Source organism: Hyalella azteca, unplaced genomic scaffold (assembly GCF_000764305.2).
Source record: "Hyalella azteca isolate HAZT.00-mixed unplaced genomic scaffold, Hazt_2.0.2 contig17841, whole genome shotgun sequence".
Lineage (NCBI taxonomy): Eukaryota > Metazoa > Arthropoda > Malacostraca > Amphipoda > Hyalellidae > Hyalella > Hyalella azteca.
In genome coordinates, this window is record NW_025947610.1 from 304458 (window position 1) to 328266 (window position 23809).

A 23809-nucleotide genomic window follows, 5' to 3' on the forward strand; every position below is an offset into this window, starting at 1 on the left:
GAGCGCATCTCGTCCAGCGCAGCGCAGACGACGCAACATCGCCTCACGTTGCTCCGCGGCGCACAGAGCTCGCGAAGCCTCTTCTCGACCCGCCCAGCAGGTTCCCGTCCAATTCTCGACAGTCCCGCCTCACGACACACAGACTCCCGTCTTATTCTCGACAGTCCCGCCTCACAGCCAATCAGAGGAAGCGCCGCGCTCGGCCAATGAGGTGCCGCGAGTGTCGGCTCTGCTGCGCGCACTCGACACCAGGGCGCGACAGTACGGCTCTTCTGGTCGCTCTGCAAGGCGAGTGTGGCGACGGTTCGTGTGTCTGTGCTTCGCGGTCTGCCGCTTCGTTGGCTCTTCGCGTGATTTTCTAGCATCAAAATCTGTGAGTTTAGGAGGAGGTTTTATCTGTGTGGTTTTTTGACGAGAAATCTACTGTCGAAATACAGCTTGATCGGAAAAAAGTTCCAGGTACTGGAAAAAAAGTTTTCTGGACTAAACATTCTGTGGAATCCTGGAAGGCCTCAGCGTTCATAGTTTTTATTATAAAAGTTTTCCATAGGAAAAATGTACAGCGAACACAACACTAAACCCGAATTTCTCAATTAATATATTCTTTTTACGACGAAGTCGGTAAATATACTCGAGCAATTTTTTCAGTCCCGGCAATCTTTGCGCGACAAAAGCACATAAAATTATGTAAATGATGATGCGAATACTGAAACGTATGATCTACCTAATCCCTGGATATGCCGAAATTTAACTTAATGAAACTATATAATGAATATAAAGTTTTGAAAGACTAAAGTGGCTAAACGAAAATAATTTGCATACTGCAAAAATTTCCAACTGGAAAGATGATATTAGTAAATATTAAAAGACAAAAAATATTTTTGCTTCGATTAATATCATAGAAATAAACAAAGTAATTTCAGTTTACGTGTCCCAATAAACTTATACAATACAGGCGTCTCGTTAAGGGAACTGACACTCTATATAAATAACCCCGTTATCCGCTGTGATGCTCTATGCATTGAATTAACTCTCGAAATTAAGCTCTGTAAATTACTTTCTGCGCATTGAATTAACTCGACTTATTCTTATCTGCACAATTTTGTGAGCACTCAAGTAAAATCTTTCATTGCCGCACAATTAAAGGCAGTTGAATTTATGCAGCAATACAACGGTCTCAACCCAAACAAACTTCTGTATTGGTGAACAGCTTGCGTGTGTTAGCTATAGGGAGTGAGACAGAGATAGTACCACTATAGTGAGTATAGTGTCACTCGCGACTCGGTGCCACGGTTGCGTGGTGAGCAGTGCCACGGTTGCGTGGTGAACAGTGCCACGGTTGCGTGCATGAGCAGTGCCACGGTTGCGTGGTGATCAGTGCCACGGTTGCGTGCACGAGCAGTGTCACGGCTGCGTGGTGAGCAGTGCCACGGTTGCGTAGTGAGCTGTGCCACGGTTACGTATTGAGCAGTGCCACGGTTGCGTGGTGAGCAGTGCCACGGTTGCGTGGTGAGCAGTGCCACGGTTGCGTGCATGAGCACAGAGCAGTGCCACGAATTACGATCGCTTCGTGTACAGTGATATTTAACATTTTCTAATTTTAACAGTGACACTCACGGTAGTGGAATTGTGATTATATAACTTGTTATAATAAAATAATCTTAACGAAAAATTTTGTATGAAAAACAGTGTCCTCTAATTTTCACAGCGTGACTGGTGTGTATTACAGCGTATATTGCGAACGTGTATTGTGCGCCTTTTTGCAGTCTCTGGAACATCAAAAAAGCGAATGGGTGTAATTTAGCATGGAGACTTGGTTTCTATGATTATAAAGTGTCACTCAACAGAATTCCTAAATAAATACATTCGAACCCATACCATGAAAAGCGAATCCTATCGCATTCTCTAGCGCTCGCGACCCCACAATCAACTCTCAACCCGCTACCAAGTTTGCGATCATGAAAAGCGAGAACACTTTGTCGTGGTTGAGTTGCGGCGACCCGTCGTCAGATGGCGTACTGCCTGAAGACGAGCAACACGCCAAGATGATAATCTGTTGCGCGGGCTGCGGCCGCCCCATCATGGACAAGTTCCTGCTCACTGTGCTCGACAGGACATGGCACGCAGAGTGCGTGCGCTGCGTCGACTGCGGCAGCTCACTCACTGAGAAATGCTTCAGTCGAGAGGACAAACTCTACTGCAGGAATGACTTCTTCAGGTGACTGTCGTTCATAAATTTAGTGTGTTTCTTGTCATTAAGTATTTATTGCCGGAATAACTTTTTCAGGGGACTGCCGTTCTTAAATTTAGTGTAGTTGTTGTCATTAAGCATTTATTGCCGGAATTACTTTTTTAGGTGACTGGCGTTCAGAAATTTAGTGTATTTTGTATTTGTTGCCATTAAGCATTTATTGATGTAACGACTTTTTTATGTGTCTGACATTCAGTAATATCATTTATTTGTTACTATTCATCATTCATTGCAGAAAGAAATTTTTCCGATACCCAGCGCTCTTTAATTTAAGTGTTTGTACAGATTCTCGCCCTGCATTTAGGCATTAATTGTGGGATTTAGTGTATATGTGTTTCATTCATTATTTTAATTTGTGTAGGAATTAGTCATCAAGGTGCATTTCATTCATTATTTTAATGTATGTGTATTACAAAGCTTCTCGCAATGCCATCCAGCATTCACTGCATTGACGAATCCATTAGGTGCCTTGCTCTCATTAATTTAGTGTGTGTTTCTTAATTTTTCATCTTGCCATTCAGCATTCATTGCAAGACAATTTACATCGACGCAAGAGATATTTGTATACTCATAGCGTTGTATATATTCGAAACGAATATTTTATTCAGAAAGTTGCTGTTTGGTTTTTGTAGCATCAGAATATTCTCTTGAATTTATTTATAGGTGCTAATTGCAATGTTCCTCACCTTTGTGTAAATAAATCTCCCTGTTCCTTATATGAAAGCGAGGTTCGATTCAACGAACTTTTTATTTATTAGAATTCATAAAGTTTCTGATGCAATATCAAAATAAAACACGAGGTAACAATTTTTTGAGCCGAAATCGATAAAAAACACTCCTATAGAGGTTATGAAATATATACATGGATGTTAAATTTAAAACCGCGATGCTCTAACCGTGAATCATCGGGTAAACATGGAGGTTGTTTAGAATACGAAAGGGAACGATTTTTACAGGAAAATTTTTTCGGGCAAATGCGACGCAATTCTGATTACCAGGAATTCAAAAACAACGACAATTGCCACAAATTCTACGTTTTTTAACCGCAAAGCTGTTGGGAGGCACTGCCATGGCTGCAATTGTAAAAGCATATACACTGAGCGATAAGAGAACACGTTCCCTAATCCAGCTGCATTAACATTCTGATTACTGATTGGCTGGCGAGATGAGCAACACATTATAATTTATTGGGTTTATATACGGGTTTACTGGTTATTTATTATACGGGTTTATTGGTTATCTAGGGGCCTCGACGTACGCTTTCTTTAAAATATGAATGAGGTAAATAATGCAAGATGAGGTACATTTATGCCCTGACATCTTCATTTTCAGTTTGTGTTGTAATTCGATAGCGCGTTAGAAGCGATCACCTCCAAAAGTACAACGGATAATGCGTATATTAGCTATTAGTATTTTTAGCGTATTATTAGCGAAGCCATATATTAGTGTATTATTATTTTTAGGCAATAATTATTGCGTATTAGCTTCTATATACGTAAATTATGCCAATCGAAACGTTATAAATAGCTTCTTAGGATTTTTTCCCAATAACGGAACGTATCCGTGAAATATTCTTTAATAACGAAAGACTTGCATATACGAGCTTATACTCAGACGCGTTTTATTATCGAAACGAGAATAATTACGACGTAACTAATATATTTTAATATTTATTCATAAATAATATTTCAAACTGACAGTGATATACGCGAATTTCTTTCTCATTCATTGGAAAACGTTCCCAATTATGCAAAAAAATACTCTTTCAAATAGACAATATAAATGTCCCATCTTTTTGAAACAATCTATTAATTCACGAAATAAAAATTGGAGCACAAGGTCTCAAGCGAACCTATAGATAAAATACCTCACAATATTAACGCAAAATGCTTAAATGATAGCTGGGAGATTCATAAGGTGATCATTTTTTGTAATGATTTTGTTGTCGCTATATCTGAGCATCCGGACTTCTGCGAAACGTTTTCGTATGTTGTATATATTAACACAAACTCGTCACCAAAATCCCAGTTCTGGAAGCACATTATTTTACGTCTTTTTTGTACGATATAGAATACATTATGCAGCTAGGTAGGATGCTATTTATTATGTAAAAGGAACTTCGACGTTTCCGAAGGAATTAGTCATGTAGAATGCATTTCAACCGGTATGATATCATTTTCCGTGTAGAGTACAAATGCCCAGACTTGATGCGTATTCCCAAGTAAAATACAATTATTTGTGTTCAACATAAACAAGTGTGATGTCAAATAAAAACGACCATTTTGAAATCAGAGTCACATCATTTATATGGCCAGTTATGGAGCATGCCGGTGCTTTCGTCGTAGAACTTACGATCGCAGTGGAACTTACGACTACCGTAAGATTATTGCTTAAACTCACAAGCATTTTTGCCGCTGATGCGGATAACAATACTAAAAGGTACCCACTGAAAACGATTGGTTTAAATAAATAAATTTACAGCATATATATGAAGTAGAAGAAAAAAACGAATACTGCGTTTGGATGGTTCAAAAATCTCGTGGGGCGATCGTAAGATACTGTTTTTCTCAGATGTTCGTAAGATCTAAGGTGATAGTAAGTTCTACGATGATCGTAAGTTCCACATACGATAATCGTAAGTTCCGCATATGATAATCGTAAGTTCCACATGCGATGATCGTAAGATCAACATACGATGATCGTAGGTTCTACGGTGATCGTATAAGTACCACGATGAACTTGAGTTTTAAGGTGATCGTAAGTTCCGCAAAAGGTGATCGTAGTTTCAAGCGCAAAGGATCTTACGCATACATGCACCGGATGACGCTCGAAGTAATTTTAAGTGGATCGGTCACAAATTTTCGTTTTCGAAGCTACCAGCTGAAAATTGTTCTTATGTTAATTGTGTAGACGGAACAGGAGTTTTCAAGCATGACGAATAAATGCACCATGATAAAAATAACAGGATTTAAGAGACCATTTTTAATTGATGGTATTCACTGAAAGTCACCACAGCTGGCGGTACAGTCACTGAAACTGACGGTACAGTCACCACGGCCGTCAGTACAGTCATTGAAACTGACGGTACAGTCACCACTGCTGGCGGTACAGCCGCGTCAATCCCAGCAGGCAATGTCAGGTTGAATCAACGTTGATTCAACGAAACTCACGACATTGAAATAACGTTGATCATTAGTTTAGAATGAAAATTGAAGCAACGTCATTTTTTCAACATCGTTCATTTCGATGTTGTTTGAGCGTTGAAATCGTGTTAACTTCTGGCTTTCTAATCGCATATATATGTTCGCGATCTCATCGTTGGATGTCAACACGATTTAAACGTTGAAACAACGTCGAAATGTACGATGTAAAAAAATGACGTTGCTTCAATTTTCATTCTAAAGTAATATTCAACGTTATTTCAACGCCGCAAGTGTCGTTGAATCAACGTTGATTCAACCTGACATTGCTTGCTGGGAATGGCGCTACAGTCACTACTGCTGGCGGTACAATCTCGTGAATAACGGTACAGTTACTGCGACTGACGGTGCAGTCACTACGGCTAGAGGTACAGTCGCGTCAATGGCGGTGCAGTCACTGAGACTGGCGACACAGTTACTGCAAATGGCACAACAGTCGCTGTGACAGGCGGTACAGTTATGAATGTCGGTACAGTCACTACGACCAGTGGTACAGTCACTGCGACTATATGAGTTGAAGATGCACTTAATTGTAGTGCTATTGGTACAGTCGCGCATCGCATTACATCGCCGCAATTTTCGTACAGTTCATTAGGCGCAGCGTATCACCAACCTCACAGCCGCGTAGTTATACTGCGCACCGACAGTTTTGCGCGGTACAGTCCCTACTTCTGTTCGGTGCAGCGCGAAGGGTTACTTTACGCAGTCGTTACAGTTCAGTACAGTTACCGGCCGTGTTTAGCCCGGTATCGTACAGTTAGCTTCTAAATATTGTTACCTCGGAGGAACAGTTAAATGGGTAATTCTGGAACAGATACCACGCTAACTGCCCGGTTTAACTGCCGCGTGAGGCCATAATGAGGCCCTGCAGCTGTAGAGGCACTGAGCGTGAGGCCAAAACGAGGCCCTGCAGCTGTATAAACACTGAGCGTGAGGCCACAGTGAGGCCCTGAAGCATAGGCGACCATCGCTGGCCTCTCATTCGCCTACCAAAATCTTCAACTGGTTTCGAGAAAGTTTTTGCGATGAAGTGAGCACGATGATTTGGAAATTATGATTGAATATCTCTACCTAATTTTTAGAAAGATATACTGCGTTATTAATGATCAATTTAATTAATTTACAACTAAGCTTGACATTAACAATGTAACGTATTTATTATCTTTACGTCTCAAATTTAATTTGCAATTTGCATGCCTAAATGATAATGCATTGTATATGAATAAATCGAAAACTCAAGGAAAATCGCCATCTTACACCCATTGTGCACTTAATAAATATGGTATCTACCAATTATATTTTATTATTATTATTATATACCTAGTTAAACAACAATTTTACAGTCAATTGAATGAAAGGACATTATATCTCGAAAGAAGATTATTTGTTATATGAAATATATCATGTGCTCTCATTTATGACATAATTTAAAAAAAAAGGTTCCAAATCTCTTACTTAAATTTGTTTCTAATAAAATTTAATATGATAAACTCTGCAACGAAACGTGGACAAAAGCTGAATGAATATTTACGTCATAATTTGTTTATTATTATGGCAGAAATAAGTTGCATTTCGTTCACCGATAAATGAGTTTTAAGAAGACGGTGAAACTCGTCGGTAGGAGCAGCATATACGGATTAGAAATATTTTCTTACTTTTTAATGAGCGTTCAGCGTGAATTTTTAATTAATTAAAGCGTGGAATCAAGGCTCAATGTACAAGCTTGCTGTTAATACTGCCAGAGGCTGGATTAAGGTATAATCTTGCTTATGTGACCGATAAAAATAGGCTTGAGATTCGAGACGGCTATGTTACTATTATAGCGGACAAAAGCAGACTTGAGATTCGAACCGGCTTTACAACTGACAAAAATAGGCTTGATATTCAAGCCGGTTTTGCAACTGACAAAAATAGGCTTGATATTCAAGCCGGTTTTGCAACTGACAAAAATAGGCTTGATATTCAAGCCGGTTTTACAACTGATAAAAATAGGCTTGATATTGAAGCCGGCTGTTCGTGCAGGTGGCTTTAGTTAACTATAGCTTTTTATTGTGATTGTTTCGCAAAGTCCAAAGTCGAAATTGTTATTATAGAGTATTGAAAAAATGTGAATTTAAGTGTGAATTTTTCCTTCCCCATGTAGATGAGAAAGCCCATGAGTTTTCGACCATAACAAGAAATTAAATTTCAATCAAAAATTTAATCAATGAAGCTCAATACCGATTGCATATTATATCATTCGATATCAAGCATTAAAAATTTTTTCAATAGTGAATTTACTATATGATCGATATTCCAATGCATAAAAAACAACCATTATTACATTATTTGTCTATAACTGTATTCATTTAAAAGTTTGTCGCCTTTTACAAAGAAACCTCGTAGCCTCTTCCAAACTTTAACACTATAAAATGAATAACACTCTATATATTGTAGTTGAAACTTGCTTAAAAATCAGCGCCGCATCAGAGCCGGCCGACCGTGGCCGCCGAAATCTACATACTATAGGTGAAACTTACGTAAAAATCAGCGCCGCATCAGAGCCGGCCGACCGTGGCCGCCGACCATCAAGCGATGTATCGTACCGAGTTTATAACGACTCGTGAGCGTCACGCTCCATCATACGCGTGTAACTGACGACCGTTCACCCATCAAATGTGAATAAGTGAAGCCTTTTATATTAAGTGATCTGCAAACGGCACCTTGATCGCTGATCAGTCATACGGAGTTAGTCAATCAGTCAATCTGGAATCTTAGATCAGGAGTTACTATTTCGCTCGCCTGGATCATTCAAGCTCTGAACTAAACTTTTATAAACTTGTGCTGTACATTGTTACTTTTAAGAGAGTTAGTTATTTATTATTTATAGCGGAACATAAGTCAATAATCTATTTCTAAACTTGGACGTCACAATTTAAGTTTGCTCTCATTTATATTCAATTTGACTTTAATGATGAACAACCACATGGAGTTACAATGCAATAAAAAATTTACAGATATGATGTTGTTTCAAGATGAATTCATTATTATTAATAATCATAACTTCTAAATAGGATAAAATTCCAGTTTACATATCCCTTATAAACACAAAACATGCAAAAACTCGACAAACAAAATAATGCGTTTATAGCTCCTATTCGCCTTCCTCTATTGTTTCCGTATTCAATTCTCTTTACTTGCCTTCCTGTGTCATCGTTTGCTCTTTTCCATTTTCTCTTATTCCCAATTTTCGTTCATTTAATTATATCCGATCATTGGTGTAGTTTGGCAGAAGATTTTCTTTAGTGCAGGTTTCAATGAAGACCGGAGAGTATTTCTTATCGACAATTTCCTTATTGTTTTTCTCTATACGGCAGAGAGAAAAACAATAAGAAAATTGTCAATAAGAAATACTCTCTGGTCTTCAATGAAACCTGCATTATATCCGATCAATAAACGTACGGCACTTAGCCCTCATGTAGCATATTTCATCTCGTGTATTTTTCGTCGATTCTACAATTAGATCAGGAATGCAGGTTGGCGCGCATTCCATTCCATTATTTACTTAATTGCCTTGCATAATACGAGAAACTTTCATCAAATTTTCAATTTAAATCCAAACGCTTTGTGTATTTCAGGTTTGCGATTTTACGTTTTTACGTAACTTTACGTAAATCGTTTACGATTTTACGCATTACGGAACAAAAGTTCCGTAATGCGCTCAATCCGAATGCCTCCATGCTCACCCAATGCCTGGGGCACCTACTGCCTGGAGCACCTACTGCCTGGAGCACCTACTGCCTGGAGCACCTACTGCCTGGAGCACCTACTGCCCGGCACGGCACCTCAAGCTGGAGCGTGGGAAGAGGAGCTTCCCTCCGTGAGAAATGTTCCAGCAGCAGCTGGTGCTGCCGCTGCACCGCCTGTAGCTCCAGCTGGCACCGCTGCGCTGTCACCATTACTGCTGATGCTGCTGCTGCTGCTGCTGCTGCTGCCGTTGCTGCTGTTGCTGCTGCTGCTGCTCTGTCACTGTCACTACAGCTGTTAGTTGAATTCTGCTGCACTGTCACTAGTTCAGCTGCCGCTGCAGTCGCTGTCACAGCTATATTGCCGTGTCACCATAACCGCTGCTGCTGGGAATTATTCTGCACAGTCACTATTACTGCAACTAATAGTGCTGCTGTCAGCCTTGCTGCCCTGGCACTATTGCAGCTGCAAGTTACAGCTGCTCTTCTTGTACAGCTCTTGCAGCTGCAAGTTACAGCTGCCCTTCTTGTACCTGTCTCTTATACACATCTAGATGTGTATAAGAGACAGANGGTTCAAAATGCTCTTCGAGAGCATAAGGTGTATGAATTTAAAAATATTTTTCCAGAGGATTAGTTCATCTGTTTCTTTTTCGCAAAGAATTAGTTCATCTGTTTCATTTTCAGTAAAATGTTTGGACAAGAATTATTTAGAGGATGAGGAAGGTATTGCGATCGAATATTGTTTGAAATGCAAATTATGTCTCGTTATTCTGGGGGTCAAGCTTCGAACGGTTCTAAATGCTCTTCGAGAGCATAAGGTGTATGAATTTAAAAATATTTTTCCAGAGGATTAGTTCATCTGAATTTAAAAATCTTTTTCCAGAGGATTAGTTCATCTGTTTCATTTTCAGTAAAATTTATGGACAAGAATTATATTGAGAGTGAGGAATGTATTGTGATCAAATATTGTTTGAAATGTAAATGAGTGTGGTAACCTCGAAATACAAATACAGGTTTTTTTATAAATGTACTCAAATTGCTGTACCATTTCATGATAAAATACATCTGCCGGAGACGTTTCTTCCTCCATTAACATGCACAGTAAATGTACACAACTGATTTGCATTATAAAAACTTTCAATAGTTATTTAAGCTTCTTACAATTGTCTAGTATTGGCCTGCCTATACTTACTACAGCAATCCTGAATCAACTGGAAAAGCGAGTATACGCTATTTTTGTATGTTCCTCCATTTACAGCAAAGATAATCATTTTTATCGTCGAGTGAATTTAAGTCGTTTGACTAAATGTACGTATATTGCAAACAATATACATATCATTGTCAAACAATATTCACTATTTGAACTTGGCAAGATGGAACTCGAGATATGAACATAACTTCTCTTTGCCCCGTGTACTTGGTTCGCAGTTTTATCACAATGCAGATTCCCTTTTATCGCAAAAAAAGGAAAATTGTTGCTAATATTATGTTGAGTGTTGTAGCTTCTAAAGAAGCTTGTCATAGTTGATGAGCAGGTCGTCTCGATAATGCTTCGTTGCCATGACGGATACCAAGCCATGATTTGCAGGAGCCACTTTCTTGCTGCATAAACAATAGCGTGGATATCGACCAGGGCCTGATAGACATGATATTGGTTCCCTCTCATGTATCGAATTGCGTGACAACGCTTGGCCAATTCCGAGTCATGGCGGCCGTAGTTCACCGTGAAACTCATCCAGAAAATTCGTCTGTAATTCCCGATAAGAATAATAGGAGGGATTGAGACGGCGTATCTTTGGCCGTCGAAATCTCGCCGATGAAGCTCAATAGAAAATTCTGATTTCTGGCAGATATTTACGTATGCAGATCACCGTCAACGTCGACCGAATCAGTAATGAGCAATTAGTGCATGTGAAACCCTTGGAGAAATGGTTTTGTAAACTTTGCGCGAAAATCATGTGACATTAGCATGGAACTTATAAGATTTTCTGAACAATTTTCACGATGGTCTCTGCATATCTTTAATAACTAATCATTGCAGGTCAACGACATTCACTATCGATGCATACTAAAGCGAGAGCTTATCGGGCAATATTGGTGCAATTGCAAAAGCGAATTTTTCTGTATCAATTGATACACTTCTGGTCGCAGAACAATAACTTAAAATAATTTTATTGGAATCTAACTTTAATTAATCTCTACCAAATATTGCCTATGAAAGCACAGTTCGATATTACTGAAAGGATAAATAAGATTACTTGAAGCAATGAAAAATTCTTGCTAATTTTTAGTCTGAAGTTTTGACGCCATTTCAATCGTGGGTTACGATATACTATAAAATATAAATAACTTTGATGTGGAAAAGAAATCACTTCAGATATTGCTGAGTCGACTGTATCAAGGGTTTGTTGTTTTGCAGGTTCCGCAAACAGAAAGCAGTTTTTAATTCTGTGCCGAGCTTTGTTCAACAAGATTAAAATAAAATGTGGAGAAGAAAGTTCAATCCAGAAATTTAAAAAAGACGTGAAACTCAAATCCAGTTTCGTCCACTCAAAATCGTAAGAAATGGCACCAAATTCGCAGTTTTCGTCGATTAGGTTAATTCATTGTCTTATTTTCATCAGTTATAAGCGATCTTAACGCTTAATTGCCTTAGTAAGTCCTCACCATTATAACTTAATCGGCAAATTTCACTCCCACAACACGAGCAGAGAGCGATGGAGCACTAATTAACACTCCCAAAGCACTAATATTCCGGACTAAATGGGTCAGGATCATCCACACGACAGACAAAAAGTGCATCTGGACAAAATCTCAATCATTTGTCTCAGTGGGGTAGACGTCGATTACAGTGCCAGTGACTGGCAGGAAGCGCGCCCACTGCGCTGGCTCCTCCATCACATGCAACGCACGTATATACACGCTGCTTCTCATGGAAATTAGTGGGACTTTGTCACACTCGTCACTTCCCAGTTGATGCGCGGATTGCCGCTCACGATTGTGGAGTTATGACGTGTAGAGTTAAGGTGCACAACTTTCTATAGAACCCTAATAAAGCGAATAACAGCTGATATGCGATATGCCTGACATCGTTGTATCGTTGTCAGTATGCCTCTTATACTCATCATATGCATACTGCTGAACCTCGTTCACGCTTGTCAACATATGTTCTGCATTACACTGTGTTTCACTGCCACCGGTGCACTGTCTGGTTACCTGTACACTACTTTGTCCAGATAGCGATGCACATGGATCATTATGACCGAGTTAGACCCAGCAAAAGTGTGTAGCATAGCTGCTACGTCCAGTCTCTGCACCATATCTGGACAAAGTCTCAATCATTTTTCTCAGTGGGGTAGAGGTCGATTACAGTGCCAGCGACTGGCAGGAAGCGCGTGAACTGCGCTGGCTCCCAGCACATGCAACGCACACGCTGCTTCTCATGGAAATTAGTGGGGCTTTGTCCAGATAGCGATGCACATGGATCATTATGACCGAGTTAGACCCAGCAAAAGTGTGTAGCATAGCTGCTACGTCCAGTCTCTGCTCGTACAGCGTGTGAGAAAGTGTGTCATTGGTTGGACAATATGATGTGAGCATTTTTCTGAACGCACAGGCCAATCAATGGTTATCGATAAATCTCGTGAGTTTCTTGACAAAAAATATTGCGTACGTTGATTTTTACATAAATAATAGATGCATAAATTGATAATGTATCTTCGCAGAACATGTTCGTAATAATGAATACGCATTAACAAATAATGATCAAGAGGTATTTATAAAACATCTTTGATTGATTCTATCATGCATTTGACCTTGAAACACCGTTGCTTAAACATTGGTTAAAACGAAATCAACTCGTAATCAACATTAATTCACCGTCATTTGCCTGGGGGATGCCACTCAATCAGAGATATTTACCATGTTATTTGTTTCTAAATTTGTAGTACTGTATTTGTAAATTTATTCGTGTTTTTTTTATTTCCTTCGTTCGTTCTCTTTCTTTGGAAATAATGACGCACCATAGATGAGTCATCTTCACTCACTACATTGACCAAGTGGCCACAGAGATCAATGTGGTGGTGTTTTTAAAAACTTTTTTCCCAAGGTTTTAAATTCCTTTCTTCCAACAAATAATTTACTAGCTGGTTTAAACTAACTCAGAAGCTGACAAAGGCGCAGAAATGAAAACGTGCGACATTCCGATTATTTGGAAATTAAAAACGTATAAAATCCTGCAATATTTTTAGCAGGCGACTGTATCGTGCAACAATTTTTCCAAACGTAGAAGTTTATGATGAAAATATCCCACAAGAAAACAATTTTACGGGTGAGCCTTGATGAACCAATTAACTTTATGTCACCCACGTTTCGATGGTGAAAAAAAACATTCGAACTCCTGCCATTCTCTGCATTTTCAAATTACGCATTTTTCAGAATCAAAATCATGCCTCTTGCGAATCTAGAAATTTGTTGGCATGACGTATTTATCGAACTTTTTCTTGGTTTGTATGACGCGGGTACCAATTTCCTCATCAAAAAATCCCCCTCAAATGTAATAATTCGATCATTAGAAATGTAAGAAATTTCACTGAACTGTGTTCAAGTATTACCGCATTCAGAAAACTATAGCCATCTCGGTACTAATCAACCATGCATCTGCCTCTGAATTAGTTAAAAATTTTATACAACTTTATTCATGACCATTTTCTCCCTGAATATCGAGGAGCACAACTCAGTCGAACAACAGCAGCGGCATCACAGGTGTGCATGTCAGTTCGGCCACGCACCCGTAATTATGCAAGCTTCTTTTCCGTTTTTGCGCGTCTTGTTCTAAGCCTTCATTATAGCCCGCGGGGGCCTGGATCTGGCCAGAAGACAGCGCCAGGTCAGCTTAATGCTAGTCTTCCAGCGTAAATTTCATTGCTGTCTTGAATTATTCAATGAATCGATGGCGAGGTCTGATCACGCCGGTCAACGCGTCACTTAATGCGCGCGTTTAGCGCATTCTTCTTCCAAGAGTGCCGTTCCATGCGCGAATTTTCCGCCCGCTTCTCTGCGCGGCTGTGCGCGTCTGCTTCTGAATAAGTTATGCGCTCAGGCATGGAACGCCGCTGCAGCCTTCGTCGCATGCAACAGGTCGTCTCGTCTCGCGTGTCTCGTCTCGCTGTAATGAAGTCTTCGTCTCGCTGTAATGAAGTGTCTCGTCTTAGCGTGCCTCGTCTCACTGCAATGAAGTGTCTCGTCTCGCGTGCCTCGTCTCGCTGTAATGAAGTGTCTCGTCTTATATAGCGTGCCTCGTTTCGCTGTAATGAAGTGTCTCGTCTTAGCGTGCCTCGTCTCGCTGTAATGAAGTGTTTCGTCTTATATAGCGTGCCTCGTCTCGCTGTACTGAAGTGTTTCGTCTTATATAGCGTGCCTCGTCTCGCCGATGTTTTACTAATAAAGGCCGCTTTTTGATGAGCCAAAGATAAGCAAAGTGCGAAGGTCTTTGATGTCGTGTTGCTCTGTAATGTTGCTCAAAATTGCGCAGCGAAACAAGTTTTTAACTTGAACAGTAAAATTAAAATCATCTAGTCATTTTTATTCTGCTCGAAATGAAGCAAATTTTCGTTTCATTAAATTTATTACAAAAACTTGAGAGTCATCACCTGTTTACTTAACAATATATTATCGGAGGCATAAAAACATTAAATTTGATAAATTTGGAATTTTTGGACCCTTTACGTTTACACGATTACAATGCTTCGTGTTAAATATTCTTTCAAATTTTGCGTAAATATTGATGTAATTTAAAGTCGGGTTCGAGGAAAGGGACAAACTTGACCACATTTTCCTTGCCTTGACAACAATTTTGAGGCTAAAGTATCAGTCATAGTCTCCACGCCATCAATCGAAGCACCGATCTATTGACAATCGAAGTACCCATTTCCCTACCGTAAAAAATGTTCAACTCGAGACGTCAGGATCGTAAATCTTTGCATCGTAAATCAGTGCATTGTGACTCCAGCTGATTTATGCACTAAAGATAGGAGCTGAAGTATGAAGCTTTACTTGTTCACATGTTAATTATATGGAGAGATTAATGTGTTCAATTACGACCTGATATTCGCGATTGATTTTAGAAAAAAAGATAAAACAATCTGGATATTGAAAACATTTTGTAGTCCTATGGTACCAAATCTAGATAAAGCAATAATTTTAATGCTTTTAGCATTGAAAAACATGCGTGATTTTCTGAGCTTTTTATGTTCTCATATATAACTCATCGATGTATGTTAATGCAAGTGGTGTTCTTTATTTCATGTTAACATGTCTGGTCAATCAGTACATGTCAGTGCAAGTGTGTTGCACAACTAGCCGGTTTCCATTCCAGCGAATCACTTGATGCGGGAACGTAATAATGTTCACTTGTACTTGAACCAATGTTCGAAATTATTTACTCATTCTAAATGTTTTACTTATTCGAAATGTTTTGCTAATTCTAATTGTACTTTTTCGAAATGTTTTACTAATTCGAAATGTTTTACATGTTCGAAATGTTTTACTAATTCTAATTGTACTTTTTCGAAATGTTTTACTAATTCGAAATGTTTTACATGTTCGAAATGTTTTGCTTAGTGAAAAACAGCTTCTCCATATTTAAAGCTTTATTCCTGCACATTAAATGGTAAAAATATGTTTAAAGTATGCGACAAAATTTCAAGAAACGGTTTTGCAGGCTTAACTTCAGAATATATTATGCATTTTAAATAGATTCATTTATAGCGAAGAAACTCCGCTTTCGTGCGCTCATACTACATGCATGGGTCCAGCACGCAGCGTATTCGGGATGTAATGTACATCACGGTAGCGTGTTGTGAGTGTGTTACGAGCGTGTTACGTGCTTATTGTGTACGTTAAAAACATACCAAGCACATCCACTACACAGATGTTACAAAGACTGCGAGAAAAACACGTGCGACAGCAGCCAAGCGCACAAAACAACTACGCTTTTTAAGTTAGTACGAGAAATGACTCGCAACTACTCAGAGGTGCAGCAGGAATAGGTAGGAACTACATCAAAAGTCGATAAATCAAACAATCTTACACGAATGCGGCAAAATCGAAATAAAAAATGCAACTTATTTCAATATGAAATACTAAACAACGAAACACCAGCTTCTGAACGAATCATATAAGCAAAAACTGCCACGAGAAAAACTGAATTCATGAAAAGCTTGCAATTACAGTATGAAAGTGCGTCAGGTTGTAAGTTAAATTTACAGGCTGCTTGTGATTTTTTTTCATTGTCCAATTGTTATAAAGTGGCAAGGCCGGTTTGTAAATGCTGCTGGGTGTTGGGCACGTGATGTCTATTTTACTAACAACATCTCTGCCATATAGCAAAGTCTACTGATTTACCATCAGCAGTCAACGCCATCACATACCATCATTTATTTCGCCAGATTTTCGCGCCGTGGATGCCACTTGCACCATCACAAACCATCATCCATGTACTAGATCATTGAGCAACTCCTGAGAAATCTTCGACCCTCAATGAGATTTTTTCTTCCGACAGGCGGTTCGGGAAGAAATGCTCGGGGTGTTTGGAAGGAATCTCACCGTCAGAACTTATACGCAAGGCACGCGATCGCGTGTATCACATCAAATGCTTCACTTGCTTCGTGTGCCGCAAACAGCTGTCCACGGGCGAGGAGCTCTACGTGCTGACGGCAAACAAGTTCGTCTGTAAACAGGACTATACAGCCAACAAACTCATGGTTGGTGAGTGAAAATATGGGTAAATAATTTCTGGCTCGAAATAGTATTCAGATTTCATCAACATATAATATATTATTATAGAATGCCTTTAAAATTAATGTGCGACATGGGCTTGTAGGCAAATTTATCCTTTTAAGAACGAAAGAAAATTTACAGTTAAAACGGTCATGCAGGCGACTTTATCCTTTAAGAAATGAACGAAAGTCAGTACTTGACTTGGTCATGCAAGCGACTTTATCCTCTACGGAATGGACGGAAGTTAATACTTGACAAGGTCATGCAGGCGACTTTATCCTTCAAGAAATGGACAAAGGTTAATTCTTAACACGATGTTGCAGGCGACTGTGGGGTCACCGATGAGGAGGACGAAGAACTGGACCTGAAACCCCCACTGCTGGAGGCAAACAACAACAACCCAGACCACAGCAACAACAACAGCAACTCTGGTGTTGCTTCCCACCTCGACTCCCCACACTCCAGTAGTCTTCCCCCATTACATTCATCACTACCATCCCCATCCCTAGCAGCGTCCCCATCACTCCTACATGGTGGGATGCTGGTGGCTAGACCAGGCACCCCTTTAGGGGGGCATATCACCCCAGCGTCTAAATCTTCTGTCCTCCACGACTCCTTAACTGCCGGGGACACTAAACCTAACATCAGTCTAACTTCCTACGCGGTGAGTTTTAATTCTATATTCTCTGTAAATATTTGCATAGATTTGTACATTTATAAATAAATATTTTAATTTGAGATGATGTTAATTTTGTCAAAATTAATTTGCATAGATACTGTATATAGATAAATATTTTAACTTGAGATGATGTTAATTTTGTCCATAATTAATATGGTGATTCTGTTCACTGCGTCGGGCGTCGTACCCAGGCAAAAACGTTTAACATTATCGTTGAGTGATTCATTAATGAATAAGAGGTCAACTATTGGGTTAGAGATCAATTAATGGCCAGAGATTAATTTATGGACTATTGATCAATTGATGGGCTAGATATCAGTGAATGAATGTAGTGAATGGATTTTGATTGTAATTCAGTAATGGCAATGAGGCGAGCACATTCACACATTCAATATACTTGCTAAGTTCATTCAGCACATTCAATACTTGATAAATATTATCAATTATTGAATGTGCTGATAACTTCGAGGCGCGCCATAGAAATTTCAGACATAAAATCGTCCAAATAAGTATGATATGTATTCATTTAAATAGTTGCTGAGTATAATAAATTTTTCAATGCTCCAATTAATGACAATATATAGTCGATAAGTATAATGACTTATTTAATACACTAATGACCATGTGTGGTGCAGCTGAGCGTGAACAACACCCCTATTTCAATAATAAAATAACATAACTTAATAATTACATTTATAACTGATAAGTATAATTATGAGTTAACTAATAACCATGTTGCAGCTGAGCGGAAGTAACACCCCTATTTCATTAATGAAATAATTCAAAGAACATAATTAGTTAAATAACTAATTATAATCAAGTATAACTTAACTAATAACAATGTGTGGTGCAGCTGAGCGTAAGCAACACCCCCACCAGCGAGAAGGAGCCGGGCGCATACCACGACTCCGACGCCTCAGAGAACGAGGCGAGCTCTGAGTCTAAGGACGCTGCTGCTGCCGGAGCTAAAGTCCCGGATGATGAAAAGGTAATAATGATTGCCCTTCAAGTGGAATATAAATAATTTTCTTTGTGTTTTACCTAGCGATTCTGTGTGCTTTCTAATTCGCTTCTTGTTTCAAGTATTCAATGAATGATATAATAGGATGAAAATATCTTTCCAACCGATATAACTATTTTTACGATACACACTTTTCGATTAGTAAGTAAATGACTGAAAGATTATATCATTAGTCTGCTTTCTAATTCGTAAGTTCACCTAGAATTTAAAAGCAAAGAAAATGTCAACTAAATTCAACACAACAGCAATGAAAACGTTTTGGGTAAGAGTTCCATCATCAGTTCATAATAGTCACCATCACTTTTTAACTGATCATAGAACTGGTCTCCGAAACGTAATCATTAAAGATATGTTGAATTTACTTGGCATTTTTTTGCTTTTAAATTCCTGATGAAATTTTCACTTATCCAAAAATATTGTATTCCAATCAATGCATATCAACTTGATTCCCGTCTCCGTTTGAGAAAGTCCCCAACATAGGCAATGAAAAGTGGAAGTCAGACTTCGTATTTTCCATAATAATTTTTGAGATGTCGATTGCCTCAAATTTCGAACTTAAATTTAAAGGTAATGGCATGTCGGCATATATGATGTGTGTAAATGTCGGCACTTCGAGAGGGAAACTATATGACCGTTCCCCCAGGCAAGCAATTGACAGCTGTTATGAATTTTTTTCTCTTAATGGAAAGGAACGGAATATCGGGCGAGATGTTTGACAGGTTAAATGCATTGGTTGAGAAATTAGTAGTAAGTTTAGAACTTCAAGGGCCAGAAAATAATAATTAATATCGCCAGTTTACCCATTGTTACAGGAGCTGACTCAGTACCAAAGTCGTATTCTCAAAACTAGCCCGTGTACACACCGGTTGAATAATTTTCTGTAATCGGTAGAATTTGCTTGAAAATCCGTCAGTAATTGGCTGAATTAATTACAAAATATTTACGAGCTCGTAAATATTTTTGGTAGAACGGCTCCTGAACAATTAGAACTGCTTGATGTTTAGTCTTCTTGATTGTTTTTTAGTTTAGTGCAGTTATTTCATGACTGAACTTGAACAATGTAAATCTTTTATTAACTGAACTTGAACTCCGGTAAATGTTTCAAACACATATTAGTTTTTATTCTAGAATTATAGTATGATCCATTGAATTTTAATTTCCATTTCTTCTTCAGGGTGGCAACAAAAGGCGGGGGCCTCGCACTACAATCAAGGCGAAACAGCTCGAGGTGCTCAAAGTTGCCTTCAACAACACACCTAAACCAACGCGACACATCAGAGAACAGCTCGCCAAGGAGACTGGACTGCCAATGAGGGTCATCCAGGTACGTTTTTTTATTGAGAAATACGCTTTTTGGATTATATTATCAGTTCTACTTTATAGCCGCGGTGCACAAATGTCCCATTTAGGATAGGTAACGAAGGCGGTGCCCCAGCGAGGCCTTGAGTGAATTAAATGAAGTATGAAGTCCGAAAAATAAACTTGATTCATGTGGCTCATCCATTTTTTTAATTAAAGAAAACTTGCAGAATCATCAGGATTATTCTTTGAGTTTCTTATTTGAATGCTTTATTGATAGTAAAAAAAACATTAAATGCATGATGGTCGTTCAGAAACATTTTATCACTGAATACGTAAATGCATTTGCGTTTAATTCTTGATGAATCGACGCTAGAATTTAATTAAAGTGTCATGTATCAATGAATAAAATTCCCGCAGCGAAACATGGTTTCCACGAGGGTGAACAATTTTTATACATTTTGTAGCTATTGAACCAGTTTTGTAGCAACCGACTTTGAACACTTTTAATTACCAGAATCCATTATCATATAGCTTGTTCCTATATAGACCACCCAATCAAATTAGCTAATATGAACCAATGTTCACTTCTAACTCTGCTCACTTCTGGTTCTGACTGTAAAAATATCACCAATCAACCCATAATAATCCAAAGCTGCATCAGCATCTGATTACTTGAATCAGAAGCTGCTACGCCTCTAAATTTTGTTTTGGTTAAATAAAGTGATCTACGTTTTTTATCCCTAAGCAATAAAGTAATCAACGTTTTTTATCCCTAAACACCGGAAGGTTTGGTTCCAAAACAAGCGCAGCAAAGAGCGGCGCATGAAACAACTCACGTCGATGGGTATGCGTGCGCATTTGTTCGCCAACCCGCGCAAGCTGCGTGGCATGAGGATGTCGCCGGGCATGGAGGACGCATACCAATATTACGGAGACGCTTTTGGTTATCCGCCACAAGCTTTCCATGACTTCTTCCCTGGCCAGGGACCACCCCACATGGGCTTCCCTCATGGTCAGTCTTTATCTTAACGCGCTCTTAACGTTGCTCTTAATAATAATAATTGTTCTTAACATTGCTCTTAATAATAATAATAATTGCTCTTAATAATAGTAATTGTTCTTAAGATTGCTCCTAATAATAATAATAATAATCTTAATAATGCTCGCTAACACGCTCTTAGTCTTGTCCTCCCGCTAGCTGTCGTGTCTTAGCTCACTAGCTTTACCTACGGCCAGTCTTACAGCAATCTTTTATGTCTTGATGGTGGATTTTCGTTGAGGCAACAGTGAATACAAAAGAAATAAATAATAAATATTTATAAATTATATAATATTTTTAGAATTAGATTTCGAATCCCGTATTTAACAAATTTCAGCAAATTAATAAAAATCTGTGCAGGATAAAAAATCTGCCACTAAAAATTCAAACGTAAAATTTTTCGCCAGGTTTACCCCCCGCCATGGAACAGCCCTTGCCTCCCGGCGGCCCCCTGAGTGACTTTGGGGCGCTGGGGAGCATAGGCCTCCCCCCTCCCCCACCAGACACTCCCCACTTCCTAGGCCAGCCCTCCGACCTCCTGTCGCAGCGGTCTTCCCCGGAGGGAGGAGTGGGGGGAATGTTACTCCCCCACGGGGGTCAGTAGAGGGCAGGTTAGGAGGGGTGCATTCAACTCACTCAGGGGTTCAGGGGGAGGGGTTCATTTCACATTAACATGTCCAACGTTAATTGTTCATGGTCGTTGCTTCTCTAGTAATTCAATTACATGCATAAGCTCATCGAAATTCAATAGCATCAAACACAACGTATTGTTCAACGTGATTGCTTAATAAATAGAAGGAAGGAGAGAAAAACTCAATTAAGTGTACGTATTTGCCATTTTATTCACGTAATGCTGTACGCACTTTGCCGTATTGATGATGGCTTCATTATCACGCAGATGGTAACGTGTGTTCTTCCACTCAGACCAATATTTACATAAATTTACTTCTAATAAATCATGTCTGAAGAAACAAAGTCTTATGAAAAATACATTTTCAGCATTTTGTCGTATTTACGGATTTGAAATCCGTTTAAAAATCCAAAAGTGATTATTATAATCAGATAATCTCCACGGAATGACAATTTGTCCATTTCAGTAATAACCCCGTGAAAATTTACAGACGTGTCAGCTTCTGATTTGGAGTACCAGAAGCTGGGGCGACTCTAAATTTTGTTAGGGAACTTCTTTAATATTGCTCACAAGGCTGCATCATGCTTCAAGTGTCTATTTCTATCTATTTTTAATTCGACTGTGATAAATATCTATGCGTCAAGTTTGACATTACGGCTTCAAACGTCTTAGGCGTTCGTGGAGAGAAACCAGAAACCATTAATGCTTTAAAGTCCATAAAACCAACAAACCATTTATGGCAGCTGACTACTTAGCTTATGTCACCAATGACTCATGACAGATATGCAAACGATATATACTCATACGTATCTATCTCTGTTTATTTACCAGTTCCAGATTCCAATCACGAACAAAATTAAGGCATATCTCAACAAGTCAATTCGATCCTCATGCAACACTACTAAATCTACCGTATTTATCGTCAAGTCAATTCGACCCTCGCATAACGGAATTAAATTTTTTGCCAAATCTATTCGGTCCTCGTGCAACTGGGTTAAATTTACCGTATTACTCGCCGGGTCATTTTGCCCTTCATAAAACGGAATTAAATTTCCGGCCAGATCTGTCTGGCCCTCATGTAACGGGACTAAATCTACCGTATTACTGGCCAGGTAAATTCGACCCTCATGTCACGGGACTAAATCTACCGTATTTCTCGCCAGGTCAATTCGACCCTCATGTCACGGGACTAAATCTACCGTATTTCTCGCCAGGTCAATTCGACCCTCAGGTGACGGAGGGTCTGGTTTGGTGATGCGAAGCTGCGCCATTTCGTCTCTTCAGCTCGTGACGGTCTGCGCAGTGACGTCATCACCATAGCTGTACATGCCACCAACCCACGTGAAAGTCTTCAAACGCTGCAACAATTGAAATAAAAAACGCCAACAGAGCTGAGTTTTGCGTTAACTTTTCCCAGTATTGCTATTGCTGCGAATACTTGCGGGCTAAGTTCGACTACAAGAGCGAGCGGCCAATTTTAATAATTCAATGTCACATTGAAAGTTGACGTGTGAGAAAAATTGTGAATATGAGATGTTATATTGTAAGTTGAGGAAGTGAGCTAAATGGACTCTTTTAATTCTTATCCTGAGTGACTTTCTTCGCGTTACGCTATTATTAGCGTTCCTCGAATACATTTCTGAAAAATCTTGCGTAAAGTGCAAGTTGATGGAACGTTCAGGCTCGCATTTCGAGTAGACCGGATATAATATTGGTAAATATTAATTTATTATAATATTTTATACTATTTTCGTATGAATATTAGGCAATGCATAGCCAGAATCAATCTACTTAATAAGTTTCGTTCCATGTTGTCACGTGTGCTGAATATTCCATCGAGGGCTGACGCCCAGTAACGTGACGTATACAAGATATCCTTGTCGCTTTGGAGCCTGTTTGTCGCATCAGGTCTGTCGCCCTTCATCGGCTATCTCTCGCAGGAGAACTTCGGATGATGGTTTCCGAGCGTGGAGTACACTTTCTAAATAATTGAAAAAATTAATCACTAAATAATTGAAAAAAAATAATCACCAAACAATTGAAAGTGGAATCACATAATAATTGAAAAATAATCCCCATCAGCAAGTCACCAGGCGTCGGGCGCCAGCACTTGGTGGCACATCAGCTTACGTTATAATATACAGTGGGGGGAAATAAATATTCGTACACTTGAAAAATC

General features: G+C 39.1%; 1 protein-coding gene across 3 annotated transcripts; it reads left to right on the plus strand.

Annotated features, from left to right (window-relative positions):
• The first annotated feature begins 273 nt into the window (after nt 1–273).
• On the plus strand, nt 274–23809 carry LOC108669768 (LIM/homeobox protein Lhx1-like). Of its 3 annotated transcripts, none has more exons than XM_018157176.2 (8): nt 274–2218; nt 16741–16946; nt 17282–17622; nt 18491–18625; nt 19833–19982; nt 20747–20972; nt 21407–21595; nt 22845–23809. In XM_018157176.2, the coding sequence occupies exons 1-8, from the start codon at nt 1959–1961 to the stop codon at nt 22883–22885; spliced, it is 1548 nt and encodes a 515-aa protein (XP_018012665.1). In that variant the 5' UTR covers nt 274–1958; the 3' UTR covers nt 22886–23809. The 3 variants fall into 3 exon arrangements, with proteins under 3 accessions (XP_018012665.1, XP_018012666.1, XP_047741357.1); XM_018157177.2 differs by having other exon boundaries at nt 21407–21610; nt 22845–22899; XM_047885401.1 differs by lacking the exon at nt 22845–23809 and adding an exon at nt 22794–22808 and having other exon boundaries at nt 21407–21610.